General features: G+C 36.7%; 1 protein-coding gene across 1 annotated transcript in view; it reads right to left on the bottom strand.

The window, feature by feature from the left end:
• The window catches only part of EMCN (endomucin), a 111,648-nt gene that overhangs the window by 7,410 nt on the left and 82,478 nt on the right, over positions 1-21,760 (bottom strand). Inside the window, exons 8-11 of the mRNA XM_081303407.1 lie at positions 21,302-21,397; positions 17,741-17,765; positions 13,292-13,353; positions 7,611-7,684 (exon numbers count right to left, since the gene is read on the bottom strand). Of these exons, the coding sequence (XP_081159533.1) occupies positions 7,650-7,684; positions 13,292-13,353; positions 17,741-17,765; positions 21,302-21,397 (218 nt within the window). The 3' untranslated portion in view covers positions 7,611-7,649. The remainder of the gene's footprint in view (positions 1-7,610; positions 7,685-13,291; positions 13,354-17,740; positions 17,766-21,301; positions 21,398-21,760) is intronic.

Raw genomic sequence — 21,760 nt, 5'->3', positions numbered from 1 at the left:
TCCTTCCCTATATACACTAGGCCTGATGAATATGTTCTTATTTATTCTCAATCTCTTGATTATGACTTCTAGCTGACAACCTAGAAGGTAATTACTTACTGGTTCTTCAATTCCTAGTATAGTGATAGAAGTATATATTAAAGAAAAATTAAGACAAATAGACAGTAGAATTGGCAGATGTCCAACCTGTTTATTCCCATTAATATCTGATCTTTACTGTTTAGAACATGGTTCTATCATTTCAAAATGCCACAGAGGAGCAACAAAAATTATATACCTTTGATTTTGAAAATCAGAATCCAGGAATATTTCTAATGTTTTTATTAGTGTATTATAGTTACACTAATAAAACCCATTGGTGCATTTTTACATAATCATATGAGCATCAGATATGATTTGCTCTATTTCAGTCTGAGGAACTTCCTCTTTCCCTCCTCTCCTTAATGCCCTTCCTCTCCTCTACTGGTCTTCTTTTTACTTATTCATTGTTTTTAAGTTAGTGGGCTTTACAAACAAACATAAAGGTGAAATCCACAGTAGGATATTCATATACGTACATAGCATAATTTGGTAAATTTCATTTCATAGTTCCTCCTTTTTTTCATCTTTCCTCCCTTTCTCTCAGTCCCCTTCCTCTATTCCACTGATCTCCCTCCTATTTTCATGAAATAATCCCCCACTATTTCCCCCTTATTTTGCTCCAGCTTCTGCCTATGAGAGAAAACATTTGACGCTTGACTTTCTGAGTCTGGCTTATTTCAGTTAGCATGATGTTCTCCAGGTCCATCCATTTACCAGCAATGCCATAATTTCATCCTTCCTTAATTCTGAGTAAAATTTCAGTGTGTTTATATACCACATTTTCTTTTATCCATTCATCTGTTATCAGACATCTGGGCTGGTTCCATAACTTGGCTATTGTGAACTACACTGCTATAAATATTGATGTGGTTGTGTCATTATGCATGCTGATTTTAATTCTTTTGGATAAATATTGTTATGGTTTAGATATGAAGTATATCCCAAAACTTAAGTGTGAGACAATATAGGAAAGTTTGAACATGAAATGATTGCATTATGTGAGTCTTAACCTAATTAGTGCATTAATCCCCTGATAGGGATTTTTTTTTATTGGTTGTTCACAACATTACAAAGCTCTTGACATATTTCATACATTAGATTGAAGTGGGTTATGAACCCCCAATTTTACCCCAAATGCAGATTGCAGAATCACGTCGGTTACACATCCACAATTTTACATAATGCCCTATTAGTAATTCTTGTATTCTGCTACCTTTCCTATCCCCTACTATCCCCCCTCCCCTCCCCTCCCATCTTCTCTCTCTACCCCATCTACTATAATTCATTTCTCTCCTTGTTTATTTTCCCATTCCCCTCACAACCTCTTATATGTAATTTTGTGTACCAATGAGGGTCTCCCTTCATTTCCATGCAATTTCCCCTTTCTCTCCCTTTCCCTCCCATCTCATGTCTCTGTTAAATGTTAATCTTTTCTTCCTGCTCTTCCTCCCTGCTCTGTTCATAGTTGCTCTCATTATATCAAAGAAGACATTTGGTATTTGTTTTTTAGGGATTGGCTAGCTTCACTAAGCATAATCTGCTCTAGTGCCATCCATTTCCCTGCAAATTCTATGATTTTGTCATTTTTTATTGCTGCATAGTACTCCATTGTGTATAGATGCCACATTTTTTTTATCCATTCATCTATTGAAGGGCATCTGGGTTGGTTCCACGGTCTAGCTATTGTGAATTGTGCTGCTATGAACATCGATGTGGCAGTATCTCTGTAGCATGCTCTTTTAAGGTCTTCAGGGAATAGTTCGAGAAGGGCAATAGCAGGGTCAAATGGTGGTTCCATTCCCATCTTTCCCAGGAATCTCCAAACTGCTTTCCAAATTGGCCGCACCAATTTGCAGTCCCACCAGCAATGTACAAGAGTACCCTTTTCTCCACATCCTCACCAGCACTTGTTGTTGTTTGACTTCATAGTGGCTATTATTTGGTGCATAAATATTGATAATTGTTATGTCTTGTTGGTGAATGGTTCCTTTTAACAGTATATAATGTCCTTCTTTATCCCTTGTGATTAACTTAGTCTTGAAGTCGATTTTATTCAATATGAGGATGGCCACCCCTGCTTGCTTACGAGGACCGTGTGCATGGTATATTTTTCCCATCCTTTCACCTTCAGCCTGTGTATGTCTTTTCCAATCAGATGTGTCTCCTGGAGGCAGCATATTGTTGGATTTGTTTTTTTATCCATGATACCAGCCTATGTCGCTTTATTGGAGAGTTTAAGCCATTAACATTCAGAGTTACTATTGATATATGGTTTGTACTTCCATCCATGTTTGATTATTTATCCTTTTTTTAAAGAATTTAGTTTGTTTCTCCATGATTATCTTTCCCCTCGCCCTCTGTCTTTACCGAGGCACTTCCTACTGATGGTTTTGGTTATTGTTTTTCATTTCTTCCTCGTGTAGTGTTTTGCTCAAAATGCTTTGCAATGCTGGTTTTCTGGCTGCAAATTCTTTTAACTTTTGTTTATCATGAAAGATCTTTATTTCGTTGTCATACCTGAAGCTTAATTTTGCTGGATACAGAATTCTTGGTTGGCATCCATTGTCTTTCAGTGTTTGAAATACATTGTTCCATGACCTTCTTGCTTTCAGTGTCTGTGATGAAAAATCCGTTGTTAACCTTATTGGTTTACCCCTGAATGTAATCTGTCTCCTTTCTCTTGTAGCTTTTAATATTTTCTCTTTGTTCTGTATATTGGATATCTTCATAACAATGTGTCTTGGCGTTGGTCTACTGTGATTTTGCGTGCTCGGTGTCCTGTATGCATCTTCAATTTGTATATCTGTTTCCTTTTTTATTCCTGGAAAGTTTTCTGTAATTATTTCATTCAGCAGGTTACTCATTCCCTTGGTTTGAATCTCTGTACCTTCTTCTATCCCGATGACTCGTAAGTTTGGTTTTTTTATGTTATCCCATAACTCTTGGATGTTTTTCTCCTGATTTTTTACCAGCCTTTCTGAGTTGGCTAGACTCTTTTCAAGATGATATATTTTGTCTTCATTATCTGACGTTCTGGCTTCTACTTGCTCCACTCTGTTAGTGATACTCCCAATTGAGTTTTTAATTTGGTTTATCATTTCCTTCATTTCTAGAATTATTGTTTGATTATTTTTTATAATCTCTATCTCCTGATAAAGATGCTTAACTTCTTCTTTTATCTGTTTATGTAATTCATTCTCAATGTGTTCTTTCGCTGCTTGAATTTGCTGTCTTGTATCCTCTTTAAGGTTCCATTCCATCTGTCTAAGGTATTCCTTGAGTTCTTTATATGACCATTTTTCTGATGACTCTAGGTCCTCCTGAATATTTAGGCTGTCCTGCATTGTTTGTACTCCTTTTCTTCCTTGCTTTTTGAAGCTGCTCATGTTACTTCTTGTTCTGTTTGACTGATGAGTTACTGTTTACTCATAAATTTATTAGATGCTTGGGAGGAAAGGTATTAGAAGGGAAGGGAAGAAGTCACTGTAGCCGCAGGTTTCAATGAAGTCATCTCCTCCGCCGCAGTCTGATGACGTCAGTTCTCTGCCATGGTGGTATCTCTTGCAAATGGCGACAGTTTGTTTCCCTTTGCTGGGCGACCAATGCAACGGGTGGGTCCTTACTGTCTCTCCCAAGCCCCGTTTCAAACCTGTGGCCACTCCCTATGAAGGCTCGGTAGGCATTTACCTCCATAGAATGAGAAGGGCTGACCAGTTGTTTCAGTCGGATGGATTAGTGCTGAGTCACAGCTGTTTGTCTCTCGGAAACTTTTTTTTTTTTTTTTGCAGCTGTGTCACCGGCTTCCGGGAGCCCACCGCAGGTTGGGGGCGGCCTCCCTGGGGGGGGCATCCCAGGCCGGCCGAGGCCGCTTGGGGGCGGGGGGAGGCCCAGGGGGCACACTTGGGCCCTGCCTGTTGCAATGGAGCAGCCAGGGGCGTGGGAAGTCCCCTGATAGGGATTAACTGGGTCGTGACTATTGGCAACTAAGATGTGGTGGAGGAGGTGGGTCATTGGGGCTGTGCCTTTGGGTTTTATATTTTGTCCATGGTGAGAGGATCACTCTCTTCCCCTCTCCCTCTTTCCCTCTTTCTCCCTCCCTCTCTCTCTTTCTCTTCCTGCTTCCTAGTGTAATGTCCTAAGTAGCTTTCATTTGCCACACATTTCCACCATGGTTTTCTGCTCAACCTTAGGCTCCAAGGAGTAAAGTAAGCCATCTTTGGACCGAGACCTCTGAAACCGTGAGCCCTAAATAAATTTATCCTCCTCTAAAATTGTTGTTGGCAGGTACTTTGATCACAGCAGCAAAAAAGCTGATGAAAACAAATACCAAGGAGTGAGATAGCTGAGTCCTATGGTGGCTCCATTCCTAGTCTTCAGTAATCTCCATACTGCTTTCCAAAGTGGTGATGCAAATTTGCAGTCCATCAACAGTGTACAATGTATCAGGTAGAGTGCACCTTTTCCCCCACAAATAAATGCATTTTGATTCATTGTACTCAAATGGAGTACAAATTTTCATTTCTCTGGTTGTATGTGGTGGAGCATTGCCCCATATGTGCAGTGATACTTAATTTGCATTTCTCTGATTTTTATGTACACTGAAAAAATTTTTTCATATATTTGTTGGTTATTTTTGTTCCCTTTTTTGGAGAAATGCCTGTTTAGTTCTTTTGACCATTTATTGCTCTGTGTGTGTGTGTTTGTGTGTGTATGTGTGTGTGTGTAGGTTTTTGTAGTTCTTTATATATTCTGGATATTAATCTCCTATTGAAGTAGTAGCTGGAAAAAAATTTTTTCCCATTGTGTAGGCTCTCTCTTCATGCCCTTAATTATTCCCTTTGCTCTGAAGAAGCTTTTTAATTTGATAGCATCTCACTTATTGATTCTTGGTTTTATTTATTTAGCATTAAGAGTCTTGTTAAGGAAGTTAGTGCCTGTGCCAATAGGTTGGAGTACTGAGCCTGTGTTTTCTTTTAGCAGTTGCAAAATTTCTGGTTTAATTCCTAGGTGTTTGATCTACTTTGGATTTATTTTTGTGAAGTGTGAAAGATAGGATTTAGTGGTCATTCTTTTACATGTCAATATCCAGTTTTCCCAGCACCAATCGTTAAAGAAGCTATCTTTTCTCCAAAACATTTTTTTGCATCTTTGTCAAATATCAGATGACTATGTGAGTTTGTCTCTGTTTCTTCTATTCTTTTCCATTGATTTTCATATCTGTTTGGATGACAACACTGTGGTTTATTACTATAGGTCTCTAGTATAATTTGAAATAATTGAGATGCCTCCAGCATCACTCTTCTTGCTTAGTATTGCTTTGACTCTTCTTTTACTTTTTCAAATGAATTTTACAACATTTTCTCTAGTTCTGTGAAGATTGTCATTGCTATTTGAATGGGGATTGCATTGAATCTGTATAACACTTTTGGTGGTATGATCATTTTGATAATATTAGTTCTTCCTATCTGAGAACATGGGAGGTCTTTCTTCATTTCTTTCTTGAGTGTTCCATAGTTTTCATTGTAGAGGTCTTTCCACCTCCTTGTTTAGATTTATTCCCAAGTTTTTGTTTGTTTGTTTTTGTTTGAAGTTATTATGAATGGGGGTAGTTTTCCTGATTTCTTTCTCATCAGATTCATTATTGAAGTATAAGAAAGCTATTGATGCCCATATTTTGATCTTATCTTATGCTACTTTGCTAAATTTATCTCAGTTCTAGAAGCCTTCTGGTAGAGTTTTTAGATCTTCTAGATATAGAATCATCTAATCAGGAATCAGAGACAATCTGACTTCCTTTCCTATTTGTATCCCTTTAATATTTTTTTTTTCTTGTCTGATTGCTCTGGCTAGAGTTTCAAGAACTATATTGAATAGGAATGGTGAGAGTGGATGTCCTTGTTTGTCCCTGATTTTGGAGAAAATTCTTTCTGTTTTTAGGAATATTTTTTAAAATACAAAAAAAAAAAAAAGAAATGAATTGGAGTTAGACAATAGTTTCTTTTATTAAATTTGTTTGGGCCAGCACTATGCCTTGGCTTCTATATACAGTTTCCTTCTTTTTCTTTTCCAGCTTACCAGAGTTTGCCTTTCTTTAAGGTGGACAATTTGTTTCTATACTTTGAGCATTTTGATAATCAAGAAGGCAACCCTTCACTAGCCACAGGGTTGTGAAGAAATCATAGCTGGTCTGCAAGGGCATTTCCCATATATTAGTGAGAGCTGACCCACATGTTTCAATACCTCACTTCTCAAACTTGGTACCTGAAAATGTTCATGTTTATAAAAGAATGGATAAACTCTCAAATTCCTTTCATTCTAATCTACATCTAATTACTGGCTATAAAGAGATGAAATTCTAATAATGATGTGTGCATTTGGATAGCAATCTCTATTTCTATATTCTGCTACACTCAGAGCAGAATGGAAGGCACCTATTCTTCAACAAGCAATTGCTAAGTGTCTGTAAATACACCATATTAGTAGGTGGGTAGTCGACAGAAGCAGTGAACACATCAATGATATTCTTTATGCCAGACACTTTACCCAGAGTGACTATCACTGTACTAAGGCCAGATCTGAGCATGTAAATATTAGTTCTTTTTATTTGTTTAAATTGTTTATTCCAAATGATATATTCTTCTCTAGGTTCTATAAAGCATCAAATGTTAATCATAACAGCATGTAATTATTGCTTCTTATAGCAATTAAATTAACATCAGAAGAAAATCTCCTGACCTGCTTCTAGGAAAGTTTAAGACAAGCCCATATTGAGCAATTCCAGAGCAGCCCTGAAATTGACCTGAGCTATTTTACTAAAACAAGAAAAGTATCTGCATTGCACTGGATCAAGTCATTCAGTTGATTATAAAGCAAAAATATGCCCAATATGTCTGCATGATCAGTTGTGCATAAGAAACCCCAACTTACACTGTATTTTTCATTACCTTGTTTGATATGTTTTGTGTGAAAATTCATAATTCCTGGATTGAGAGAGAAAGTGCATGCTGGTATGGTCCCTACAGAGGGAAGGCAATTGGACTTCTACCCAGCTTCTGGGCATTCTTGACCCTGAGCCAGCCTATAACTGTGATGCATATCTTTAATGCAGCTCCTATACTGTATCCTTTTCTGGCAATAAACTACAAATTTTCAAGCATTGTCATTTGGGTCCTGTGAGTGATCAGTAAGCTATAGAATCTTGTCTAACTACCACTGTTAGCATATGTTTACTGGCCCAGGTAGGCACAGACTGCATTTATAAGGAAATATTATCAACAGGCAGGAAGAATGAATTGTGTCATTCCATAGATAGGCAGGTAAATTGGAAAAATCTTCTACAACCATCAAGACATTAATTTTTCTGGCAACTTTTCTTAGAGATTGTTTTGAAACAAATAGACAATGATGATTTCACTGACACAAACCATTAACTTTTCAGGTTTTAAAGTCTTTGGCAATAATCTAAGGTGCAGCAGGCTAAGATAACAGATATTAATGAGTAGCAGAGTGAGTGGAATTAGGAAACTTACATATTTATCGCCCAGGTGTAAGGAGGATTCATCAAGCTGTCAGTTCTTGCTTTTTCCTTGTGCAGAGTGTTCACCTAAGAACAGAAGATAGGTTTTGATCTATGTGCTCTGAGAGTGGCTAAAGATGAAAATAGGGTTTCTTGGCTTGTTTTCTTTTGTTTTTTGTTTTTGTTAAGGAAAGTTCAGTTCTCCTGCAAGGTTGTCATTACAGCCACAATTTACCTCTTGGTATTGCCTGGAAATTATTCACCAAGATTTATGAGCTTTCTTTGACCATCATCCATTTTCACCCTAAAGGAGCAGTGTTAACTAACTCACTGGAAAGGGAGATGTCAATTGGGAGACCATAACAACAGAGACACCCTGGGGAATTTATCATTGATTTTGGCTTGTTATATGAGCTGGCTTTGCCTGAGCAAACCCATGTCATCCATCCAAAGTGCCATTTTATCAGGAAGAAATTCTAGGGTCCTTCTGTCTAAATAATTCACTGAGAGTTTTGGGAAAATGAATTTACAGACCAACACAAACACATTGGTGACATATAGGGCAGCTCAGGCAAACTTACTCAAAATTGCAGTGATATTCTACCATCTACCAGTGATAAATATATTAACCTAGGATGATGGGAAGCCAAGAGACCCCAAGCATGTTTTTTACATATCACTGAATTTATGACTAATGTATTTCACATCACCAGTATCCTTCAGGCAGAATCAAGCATCAATGTCAGCCACACTCTATAAAACAATATAGGTGAACATCTCCAACTTTTTGGATAAATATCTTCATTTTGCTCCAGCTTTTATCTGACAGTGCTCAGGAAAATGTCTTTGGGGGATTCTGTGGATGTTACATGCATGGTCATGGCAGTAATAAATAGTGCCAGAGTCTTACAAGGAGAACAAATTTGGGGCTGTGCTCTGAAAGAGGCTGGCACAATGTGATTGCCCTCACAGCCTCTCTTCACAATCTTTTACTAGTTTGCAAAAGGTACATCAACTCCCTGGAAACCTTGGCTAGAAAGTACAAGCATGAGAAGTACAGGTATTTTGTTAAATGAACTTTTATTTACCTTCCACTATCTGCTAGAATTCATGTGAAAATTATTACAGTTATTAATAGCTCCCTTCAAGTTCTAATCAGGAGTAGACAATGTGAAAAAGCTTCAATAACACTATGATTTCAGTAACAGTTATAATAATGATGCAAATAATGATGTAATGGTACAAGCAGGTGAAACACACACACACCTGGAGAACAAATAGCCGAAAGGAAAAACACCAAATACCAACAGTGGTTGTTTCAAGAATCACTTAAAATTATTTTGTATTATTTTTCTATTTCCAATCATGCATAATGTAGTTAAACATTAAATAGTAGTTTAAAGCACCAAGAAACATTGTATGTCGGTAAAACATATAATTTTGCAAAATTAGAAAGAAAAGACCATTGAAAACTAGGACAGTCAAAGATGTCTTAGTGGAATTGCAGAGCATAAACCAGTGAAGAACTGAGAAGAAGAAAGATGAATCTTCATATGGCTTTATACATCTATGAATGCTGTACTCATTTTCAACTTTTTGTTCATTTCTTGTTAATAGACACAGTTTTAAAAATAAATAAGCAAAAAAGTTAAAAAGTGACTTTGTTTAATGAGTAATTACCATAATATACTAATAGGCATTGATGTGTTGGTGATACATTGATAGTATGTAGTGATCATGATGGCCAGGAGGGGAGGGGAGAATCACAAAGGGGAGCAAGGGACCCTCTCCTCATACTTGCAAAAGGGCTAGGACTCAGTGAGGAAAGAGGGTGCCTGAAGTTTAGAGAACATCTAAGTGGTTCAAAAACTGAGCTAGAGAGGATGGGCACATCAAGCCGGGTGGGGGGGTTACAGATGTGCTAAGGGCTTTAACTTAATCTTGGGTAATAAGAATTTCTCAGAGCTTTCTAAGCAGAGGAATATTATAATGCTTTCCAATCTGCATTTCACATGGTTCAAATTCAAGTAATGTTTTGAAACTAAATTTGCAACAGTGGTCCACTTTATGCTTTGAATATAGCCCTCGTGGCTCTGCCACTGTGACTTATTTTTTTAAAAGAGACATGTTTCTTTCTCTTTCCCTCTCCTTGCTCCTTCCCTAATCTCTCCCCTCTTCCTAATCTCTGGGGAAACCAGATTAACTTTCTTCCTCATCCTAGGCAGAGTTATCTGTCCTTGAGCCACACCCACTGAGACAGTGACAAAGGGCAGGTAGTCAAGAGTAGAGGATAGATGTTGGAGTCTCTAAAATGGGGCTAATTCAAAGAAAAAAAATGTTCACATCTCCAGAACACTTCCCCCTCTTCTCAACTGGTTACCAAGGTTACCTACACCTCCAGGGAATTGCTCCTCCTAAGACAAGGAGTTGCTAATGAGTAACCCCTGGGCTGCTCTTTTCTGGCTTGTACGCAAGATATGAGGAGATGTGGGCATGAGAAAAAGGAAACCTAAAATCTATAAAGGGGCAAGACCCACTGCTTCCCACAGATACCAGCTCTGGGTGGTCCCTTTCTCCTCTCCGGAGAAGTCTGTTTCTTTTCTATACCTTAAATAAAAATTGCTTTCTACCCTTGCTTTGGTGTGTTTCTTGGGTGTTTAATCTTCAACACCAGGGGAACAAGGACGAGATCCTGATTTTCAGCACCACAAGAACAAGGTAATTCAGCATTGGGGATGGCCCCAGAAGATCTAAAAAATCACTGTCTCCCAAAGTGAATTATAACTCAGGACAGAGAGCACTTGGAATGTAGCCTTTGAATCACCTCTTAAAAATCCCCCTGTTCCTCCTAATGGGGAGAATCACAGCTTCTGGGACAGGGGTCCCTTGTACTTTTCCTTTACTAGCAGAACAACAAACCTCTTTTTCCTTTTTCCTCAACCCATGTCCTCTTTATTGGCAGAGGGATCAAGGACCTAGCTTTCAGTAACAAATTTGGTGATTGCATTTTCTTTCTTCTGTGTAGTTATACATTTTCTTGACTAGTTCTAGCAGTTTTCTTCTAAACTCTTAAAGCTTCACATATTAAAAGTGAGATAATGTATATGAACTCCCTGAGATGTGGTAAGGGAATCATGTTTTAGAATACATCAGGTCACACACATGTTTTGAAGTCAACTATGGTGATGTTTAACTTGACAACATTTCTCACTAAAGCCAAGTGGGATGGTATGTGTTCCCATAATGGATTCCCTGAACTGCCACATTTGGTACTCAAATTTTTCTGAAAGCATATTCTTATGACTCTTGCAGTGTTTTTCTTTTATATATAAGAAAGCTCTGAATTTCAGCATGGATGGGCTTACATTTCAGCAGAAGATGCTACTTGAAAGAGAATATATTTAAAGGAAGCAGAGAGTATGAATGGATAAACATCATGACCTAAACAGAGGAACAATCTTCTCAGGAGAAAGGACTAGAATTCTGTTACTCATGGAGGCTTCTAGAAACCCAGAAAAGTTAGCATCCACTGGCATTTTCCCTGAGAGTGAACTGCAGCAGAGTCGGTTTCCTTGGAAACATTGTTTATTAGCCTCTAAAATGACACAGTTCATGTTGAGGTGAAGTCCAGAGTTTCTATACTGAAGAAATGAGAGTTCCAAAGAATTATCATGGTCACTGAAGCTCACATTTCAAAGAGCTACCCACTTATGCACATTAACACTGTATTTCTTAGACCTTGAAACAAATAATATAAATTATAATAACACCAATTCTGATTGATTAGTGGTTAATATTTATTTCATCAAAGTATTTTCTGTATTTAAAAAAAAAAGATGTTTATGTAGGCGATAGTAGAAAACTTGGGCTAACCCTGTGAACTTAAACCTAATCACTTCAGAATTTTTGTCTCAGTTTTGTTTTAGGCAAAATGTCAACATTGGTCCTGAGATACTTAAGTAAAAATGATTTTACTAATATAATTTCTGTTAAGTGTGATAAGCATAGTTTAATCAACATATTTGAAAAAGTTTTGTAAAACAGTGGAAAGAGATTTATTAGGAAATGTTTAAGGATCTCTGAGTATTGTTAGTGACAAGTTTTAATAAAAATTTTGATAGTACTGGGACCTTTTGGATATTATTGTGTTTTAAGTTATCAATTCTGGGTGATTGAAATCTGTTCTGGATCACTATTTTCAGTTTTCACCTCTCAACAGCTATTTCCCCTGGTAATTACTGGGTTGATCTTTGAGAGGTTATTTTCTTGAAAGCAGTAGGAATTTGAAGTTGTTTAGAAGTCCTAGAGAACACATCTTATTATTTCCATGTTGATCCTTCCTCCTTAGACCTGTGACCTGACTACTTATTTAGGAAGAAAAGTTAAGTCCAGAGGGTCAAGGGTCAATTTAATCATCCCACCATGATCTGTTCCATGTACCACTGCATGCACTCTGAAAATGGGAGCTAGCTTACATAGCATTGTCTCTGGGCCAAGAAGGGTGAGAGTGACTTTCAACTATTCTAGGGATAAATTTTACTCCTTTGCACCTTTAGATGGGGCCTAAGAGAGACAATAGGAAAGGGATAAAAGAAATGCATGAATCAAAGAGTAGAATACCTACAGCAATGAAAGAGGTCTCTCTTAAAAGAAAATGGCTCTCTTGAGGAGTTGGGCTTGTCTGTGGAGGCCCTGGGGCCCTGGGACTTAAATATAATTTAACTCCTCTGTTTGCCTGGTGTCTTTTGTTCTGGTTTGGAGCCTAAACATTTAGCCTTTGATAGCTTGCTGTTGATTTGGGGCAGTACTGATAGTTTTTTGTTTTACCAAATTGTTTTTAACTAGAAGAAATATTTACAGTGCAGTTTACCATTCTGTAGCTATCACTTTATATAACATGTATTCTGGGACTATTTGTTAGAAATAAAATTTGAAGGACTGAATACGGTAGATGTATTAATATAATGTTATTTAAATTGGAGCTATTTGGATTATTTTGTAAAACTTATAAAATTGCTGTTACTTTATCTCTTTTGTGCTTTTAGTTACTTAACATCTGGTCTACTCTGAACAAGAAGAAATTTGTGCATTTTTATTTTTAAGAGCTAACTAGCATCTTTTTTTTATTTGTTCTTGATACAAATATAACATATGTGAATCTTACCTATATTTTGAAAGGAACTGCTATATTTCAAATCAAATATATGTAACTAAGAAATTAGAAAGGAAACTGATTTTTATCAATGAGAAATTGTGCTTTGTCTTTATTGGGAAGCTCAATTAAAATTATATGTAATGATATGGAACATGATTTATATTTTAATTGGTTAATTTATGTTGTTTCCAATTGACTACAGGCAGCCATTACCAAAAATAAAACAAAACAACCATTTTAATAAAAAACCTACCAAAAACCTTAATATTCTTTTTGCCATTCCTACAGAATAGGAAGTATGTTGAGTCACCACCCATTAATAGATGGGCATCTTTAAAAAGCAAGCTCTAATGACTGGATAGTCCAACAATCTTATGAAAATGACATTTCTAGAATATCTTTCCTTCATACAAGAAATTTATATTTATTGATATTATTGACTATTTCTAAAGAAGTTATGCTTGTTGTTTCTTATGAACAAATCCAAGGTTATAGTTAGATTTCAAAATAACTAGTTTTTCATCTCACTGGGAACTTACCAGACTCATTAGAAATTGTCTTAACAGTGAGCAGCTTCACACTCTCTTTATCAGACTGAGGTCTATTTAAAACAGAAAACATTAAGTTAGTATAACAGTCATGAGCATTGTGTATCTTTGCAAAGAAGTAAATGTGGCACACACAACATAAAGAAAAGACACATGAAATATCATCATGCAGTTCTACAGCAAAATTATTTTTTTCACATACAAATACATATGCATTCATTAGCATTGTCCAGTTCTGTAATCAAGCTTGTAAATCCCCATCACTCTGTTACAGTGATGCTCATTGGCTCAATTAAACGTTAATATGGATGACATTGAGCACCTGTCTATTGCTCACATCTCCAGCTCTGAATATGAGAGGGAAAATACGGAATGCAGACATGTTTCCAAACCTTATGGGCTGTTGCTGAGTTCTGGGGATATTCTTTTCATGAGGTCCTGAGATATTGCAGTGTAGACTGAACCGCCTATTTCAACCAAGAGTTCCCATTTATTGCTTCCCAGATTCCAAACAGTTTCAACCTTAGTTCCTTCTCTAAACATCTGAAGAAGCTCCACTTCTAATTCAGATGGGTAGGGGACCAAGGGATATTATTCGTAGCATTCACACCCCAGTGAAACAAAAAACCACTTATATAAATGCAAGCTACAAATGCAGGTCAACAAAGAAAACCACAGAATTCCTTTTCAACATGACAACGATTCATCAGATTTATCATGTCTCTGTACCTCACCTGGGCTGTAACAATTGCCTGGATTTCTGATAATGTCTTCATTTGTTTTAATGCAGCCAAAGTAGGATAATCATCTACTGCTAAGAGGAAGTCACTCAGAGATGGCTCAAGATATAGGCACAATTTGTTCCTAACTGTGATAAAGAGGAAGGGAATTTCCCTGGGAAAACAATCTTTTTTTTCTTTTTTTTTTATTGATTGTTCAAAACGTTACAGAGCTCATGATATATCATCTTTCATACATTTGACTCAAATGGGTTTTGAACTCCCATTTTTACCCCAAATACAAATTGCAGAATCACATCGGTTACACACTCACATTTTTACATAATGGCATATTAGTGACTGTTGTATTCTGCTACCATTCCTATTCCCTACTATCCCCCCTCCCCTCCCCTCCCCTCCCATCTTCCCTCTCTACCTCCTCTGCTGTTGTTCGATTCTCTCCCCTTTTTTCCCCTCCCCCTTGCCCCTCACAACCTCTTATAATTTTGTGTATCATTGAAGGTCTCCTACCATTTCCATATGCTTTCCCTTCTCTCTCCCTTTCTCTCCCCCCATTCGTCTTTGTTTACTGTTAGTCTTTCCCTCATGCTCTTCCTTCCTGTTCTGTTCTTAGTTGCTCTCTTTATATCAAAGAAGACATTTGACATTTGTTTTTTAGGGATTGGCTAGCTTCACTTAGCATAATCTGCTCTAATGCCATCCATTTCCCTGCAAATTCTATGATTTTGTCATTTCTTAGTGCTGCATAATACTCCATTGTGTATAGATGCCACACTTTTTTAATCCATTCATCTATTGAAGGGCATCTAGGTTGGTTCCACAGTCTAGCTATTGTGAATTGTGCCGCTATGATCATTGATGTGGCAGTATCCCTATAGTACGCTCTTTTAAGGTCCTCAGGGAATAGTCCGAGAAGGGCGATAGCTGGGTCAAATGGTGGATCCATTCCCAGCTTTCCCAGGAATCTCCATACTGCTTTCCAAATTGGCCTCACCAATTTGCAGTCCCACAGCAGTGTACAAGTGTACCCTTTTCCCCACATCCTCGCCAACACTTATTGTTGTTTGACTTCATAATGGCTGCCAATCTTACAGGAGTGAGATGGTATCTTAGGGTAGTTTTGATTTGCATTTCTCTGATTGCTAGAGATGGTGAGCATTTTTTCATGTACTTGTTGATTGATGGTATGTCCTCCTCTGAGAAGTGTCTGTTCAGGTCCTTGGCCCATTTGTTGATTGGGTTATTTGTTATCTTATTGTTTAATTTTTTGAGTTCTTTGTATATTCTGGATATTAGGGCTCTATCTGAGGTGTGAGGGGTAAAAATTTGTTCCCAGGATGTAGGCTCTCTATTTACCTCTTTTATTGTTTCTCTTGCTGAGAAAAAACTTTTTAGTTTAAGTAAGTCCCATTTGTTGATTCTTGTTATTAACTCTTGTGCTATGGGTGTCCTATTAAGGAATTTGGAGCCCGACCCCACAATATGTAGATCGGAGTCAACTTTTTCTTCTATCAGACGCCGTGTCTCTGATTTGATATCTAGCTCCTTGATCCATTTTGAGTTAACTTTTGTGCATGGCGAGAGAAAGGGATTCAGTTTCATTTTGTTGCATATGGATTTCCAATTTTCCTAGCACCATTTGTTGAAGATGCTATCCTTCCTCCATTGCATGTTTTTAGCCCCTTTATCAAATATAAGATAGTTGTAATTTTGTGGATTAGTCTCTGTGTCCTCTATTCTGTACCATTGGTCCACCTGCCTGTTTTGGTACCAGTACCATGCTGTTTTTGTTACTATTGCTTTGTAGTAGAGTTTGAACTCTTATATCGCTATGCCTCCAGATTCACACTTCCTGCTTAGAATTGCTTTTGCTATTCTGGGTCTTTTGTTTTTCCATATGAATTTCATGATTGCTTTATCTATTTTTACAAGAAATGCCGTTGGGATTTTGATTGGCATTGCATCAAACCAGTAGAGAACTTTGGGTAATATCGCCATTTTGATGATGTTAGTTCTGCCTATCCATGAACAGGGTACATTTTTCCATCTTCTGAGATCTTCTTCTATCTCTCCATTTAGGGTTCTGTAGTTTTCATTGTATACATCTTTCACCTCTTTTGTTAGGTTGATTCCCAAGTATCTTATTTTCTTTGAGGATATTGTGAATGGAGTGGTTTTCCTTATTTCCATTTCAGAGGTTTTGAAGATATCGATAAATTTCTTACGTCATATGATCTGCCCAGATTGAGACAGGAAGACACACACAATTTAAACAGACCAATAACAAAGGAAGAAATAGAAGAAGCCATCAAAAGACTACCAACCAAGAAAAGCCCTGGACCGGATGGGTATACAGCGGAGTTCTACAAAACCTTCAAAGAAGAATTAATACCAATACTTTTCAAGCTATTTCAAGAAATAGAAAAAGAAGGAGCTCTTCCAAATTCATTCTATGAGGCCAACATCACTCTGATCCCAAAACCAGACAAAGACACTTTTCAAAGAAAGAAAACTACAGACCAATATCTCTAATGAACTTGGATGCAAAAATTCTCAATAAAATTCTGGCGAATCGAATACAAAAGCATATCAAAAAACTTGTACACCATGATCAAGTAGGATTCATCCCTGGGATGCAAGGCTGCTTCAATATACGGAAATCAATAAATGCTATTCACCACATCAATAGTCTTAAAGACAAGAACCATATGATCATCTCGATAGATGCAGAAAAAGCATTTGACAAAGTACAGCATCCTTTTATGTTCAAAACACTAGAAAAACTAGGGATAACAGGAACTTAACTCAACATTGTAAAAGCTATATATGCTAAGCCTCAGGCTAGCATAATTCTGAATGGAGAAAATTTGAAGGCATTCCCTCTAAAATCTGGAACAAGACAGGGATGCCCTCTATCACCACTTCTATTCAATTTAGTTCTCGAAGTACTAGCCAGAGCAATTAGACAGACAAAAGAAATTAAAGGCATAAAAATAGGTAAAGAAAAAATTAAATTATCGCTATTTGCGGATGACATGATAATATATTTAACAGACCCAAAAGGGTCTACAAAGAAGCTGCTAGAGTTAATAAATGAATTCAGCAAAGTGGCAGGATATAAAATCAACACGCATAAATCAAAGGCATTCCTGTATATCAGCAACAAAACCTCTGAAAGGGAAAACAATCTTAAAACTCTAGGTATGTTTTCTATGCTATTTTTCTTCAGGGTTATATTTTCTATTTTTTGTCTCTTTATTTTTTTTTTTTAAAGAGAGAGTGAGAGAGGGAGAGAAAGAGAGAGAGAATTTTTTTAATATTTATTTATTTTTTTTTAGTTCTTGGCGGACACAACATCTTTGTTGGTATGTGGTGCTGAGAATCGAACCCGGGCCGCACGCATGCCAGGCGAGCGCGCTATCGCTTGAGCCACATCCCCAGCCCGTCTCTTTATTTTTTATTTGCCCACTTTATGCACACATAAGAGCAAACTTCTATTTTAGTTTTGGGAATTTTTCTGTTAAATAAAGCCATTTAAATATAAATGACAAGTAGTTGAACCCTATATTTGGTAGACAGTGTCTTCTCATTTTTTTTTAAGAAAACAACACAAAAAATAAGTAGAGGATCTGGCATTTTCACTATGTAAATGGTAGGGGCAGAGCTTCTAGGGGGAAAAAAGCAATATGGCCTTACTTACTGATCATTCCCATTTTCTGGTGTCCCTAGGAGAGAAGACAATTGTATTAGAGTTTCAAAGAGCTTAACTACCAAAAGTCTGAGACCCCTACTTCTTTTTGTTCAAACTCTCTTTCTAAAGCCAGCTTTTAATTTTTTTTATTGCCTCACAGACATTTGTTTGGGTGTGGTTTATACTTATCCTGACACTCTTGGGATTATCCTAATTAGAACAATTCCACTAAACTTAGTTCTGGACTGATTTTAATATTAGTTTCATATTACTTTGCAGAATACTGTCCATTATTGTACAACCCACTCTAGAAAATTCTCATTTTATTTTAATATCTTTAAGAAACTTCTCCTCCAAGTACTAAATTACCTTTTTATACCAGAGAATTGAATTTTTTACTTTCCTTTATATGCTGCTCTTTCTTGGGACACAAATCACTGCATTCCTGGTGAGATACAATGTAGGTATTGTTTCTAATTGCATCTTAGGACCATTCATTTAATTTTTCTAAAGTGCCCTGCAAAATGTCACCAAGGCTACTAACAGCAATGGACTATTTGTACACTCTGCCAAGCCACTTCTTTGGGAGGAAACACCTTTTTGGTTCAGAGTGAGAATTTGGAATGAGCCCTTCTGTACAATGATGCCCCATTCTGGCGTGGGTGTAGGAATCAACACTTGCATTGGGCTATTTAATATGATTGTTTCAATGCTCCTTATCATGCTCCTGATTGTATTCCTTTCTACTCACCTCCTGTATCTTGAACTTCCTTTTAGGTCTAATTCAGCTCTTGTCATTGGGATATGCTCTTTGAATATAATGCCATCCATTTTGACCATTATTCTTTTATAAAGAGTTTAACTTCCACTAACATTTTGCCTGCAACACCTAACCATAATTCTTAATCCCTACCATCTAATCCATGGCACTGCATACTCCTCCCCAGTGCCATCTAACCTCAACTTCTTTCCTTCAGAAGGGCTTTAACAACATTTTTAAACTCCTGTTTCATAGACAGTATCAGCTGTGGTCTCATAGCCCATTTCAAAATGAGCTGATAATTTTTGTATGCCCATTCTAATATTTTTTTTTTCTTGGAGAACTATAACAATGGGTTCATTGACAGAGAGATGCATATTAACAGACAGCTTTTTGCATTTGCACCTGCTTACTTGGGTTAAAGCTCAGCCATTTTCAACATTATCCAGATAAATCTAATTTCATGCTGAACTCTGATTCATGTTGTCTTCCAGAGAGCGGAGTAGGTTTACTAATTTTCTGAACTTAATGAAGTCTCACCCACATACTTGAAGAGCGATTAACTGCGGGTGTTTAATGGTGCTAATTTAATGATAACAATGCTGTGAATTCTGTTTGGAAAACAAAGTTAACAGTAACCAAACAGATTTGGCTAATTATATAATTGCTGAACTTCATTTCAGAGAAATTATATGTCTTCAGAATAACTCATCATAATGGAGCGAATTTTATATATTCAGAGTTCTCTTTAATATAAAACTTCAACTTTTCAAATAACATATTTTGAAGTCTTCCTATTCAAGCAATTTTAAAATATAAGGTATTTCTTTTTTAAAAAAATTTATATATAACAGTGGAATGTATTACAATTCTGATTACATATATAGTGCACAATTTTTCATATCTCTGGTTGTATACATAGTATACTCACACCAATTTGTGTCTTCATACCTGTACTTTGGATAATAATGATCATCACATTCCACTATCATTAATTACCCCATGCTCCCTCCCTTCCCCTCCAACTCCTCTGCCCTATCTAGAGTTCATCTATTCCTCTCATGCTCCCTCTCCCTATCCCACTATGAATCAGCTTCCTTATATCAAAGAAAATATTTGGCATTTGGTCTTTTGGGACTGGATAACTCTCATAATCTACACTCATGGGCTTCAAATTTAGGCTGATTTAACATAAAAATTGGGTATTGGTGGTTTAAAAATTTGGAAAAATTAAGCCTGCATATAAAAAAGCTATCTTCCCTCTGGAAATTGGAGTAAGAAAACATATTTCAGAGATTACTAAGAAGTTTATTCACTGACTCCCAAATGATAAAGCATTGATTTGTTTTCTTATTTTCCACTAAGAGATAAACTGAACATTGCAGTCTTGGTCTAACTTTCCTGCGCTGTCATGATCATTCATTAATGGCCTGTGAGATGGACACTCAGTGGCTCCCCTGTATTGCATTCATTAGTGTCCTGAGGGCACTCTGTCCACGAAGTCAGCAAAGAATAGTGCAGATCATATACTCTATAAAAATTAGTGCTTTTTACATTTTAACCATTTCTGGGACTTTGGTAGAATTTTGTTAGTGAAACATTTTGAATCAAAGTGGGTAAAGGCAAGAATCTATTTTACTGAAGATATAAAAATTTAACTCATAAGTATATAATGAGGGTCTGTATATATTATAGTGTAATGCAGAAAATGAGATTTGTGACTTGGAGGGATCATCTGACTCACAGGAGAGGAGGCATAGAAAGAAGGCATAGAAAGTACTATGCCATAGTATGATGAATGATATCATCAACATTGTAGAATTAAAATTAAGGGGACAATTCACTCTATGATGGTATGCTATAAAAAGATAAGTAACTTTTCATTTGATCTGGACCCCACAGGATAAATTGGAGGTATATCATAAAAGCTAAGAGGTGGGCTAGACATTTCAGTATAAGGAACAGTGTGGATGTGACACGCATTCATGACACTGCACAATACCATCAGTTGGGAGCGGGAAGATCGATGGAGTTAAGGTGACATAGGGGACAGTTGAGCCATGGGAGCCAAAGGAAATTTAGAAGATGTTGAAGGAAAAAAAATAGCCAAAGTCCTTGAAACAGAAAAACAACTGAATAAAAAATGGAAAGAAATACAAATTTGGTAAAGAATTTAGTTGACAATAATTTCTGAGTACTGGTTCATTAATTGTGACAAATACACTCTACTGACATAATAATAAGGGAAGTTAGATGTGGGATATATGGGGACTCCTCATCTTTGCAAGTTATCTGTAAGTTAAATCTATTCTAAAATAGAAAGTTTATTTAAACAAGAAACAAAACAGAGTTAAGGTAGACACACCTTCATTGGAAGGAAGCTGAGTCTCCAAGGACTAAAGTCACAAAACACTGTTCTTAAGATTGTGGGCTCCTAAACTTAGCAAGACTCCCTTTATTGTCTGTTATGTTCAAATGGAAAAAAGAAAAAACTTCATTATAAACCAGATATTCCACTCTATGCCCTCTTTACCCCCATGTTCCCTTGACCATTCACAAAAATTAGGCTATTTCGTTACCAGAATTTTTCCATATTTAATATCCACCAACAGAAGTTAATCCCCATTCCTTAAAGTCACTGGCATTCAATGGAATTTTTCTGCATCTTACCCTCTATTTTTGTGATCAAGCAATATTTTATCTCTATCTGTGAGACTCTCAACTTTTAAGAATCTAAGTTCAATTTTAGACTAAGCAATTATTCATCATCCTTTCAGGCAAACAAAATAAAACAAAACACAGTTACATACCTGGGTCTGTCTTCCAGAACATTCGATACAAACCCACCAGAACAAATACTGAAAGTGTTAGAACAATCAAAGCAATGACCACTGGCAAAATAATACCTGAAAAGTATTGGAGACATTGTAAATTAGAGTGGCTTCTGGATTTCACATAGATAGATTACTAACTGAGCAAGAGCATGCATGATTTCTCCTTTAAACTTCATTCTGTTAAAAATATTACATTTCAGACAAAGAGGATTTATCTGCTTTCTGGGTTTTTGCTCCAGTTGTCATTTCTGACACATCCACTTGATGTCAGTCTTGTAGCCCTTCTGAAACAAACTTGCAAACCTAAGAGAGATGAATTCTTCATCTTCCTGATGACTGGGGGAATAAAGAGATGGAGGACTGGAGAGGCAGAAAATGTCCTCTAGATTATAGTTCAAATCACATTCACTCATTATATTCCTAAGCACTTTATAT

The sequence above is a fragment of the Spermophilus citellus genome, assembly GCF_964194105.1.
Source record: "Spermophilus citellus genome assembly, chromosome: 8".
NCBI classification, from domain to species: domain Eukaryota; kingdom Metazoa; phylum Chordata; class Mammalia; order Rodentia; family Sciuridae; genus Spermophilus; species Spermophilus citellus.
The sequence above is the reverse complement of the archived record's forward strand: the minus strand, read 5'-3'. Positions and strand labels throughout refer to the sequence as shown.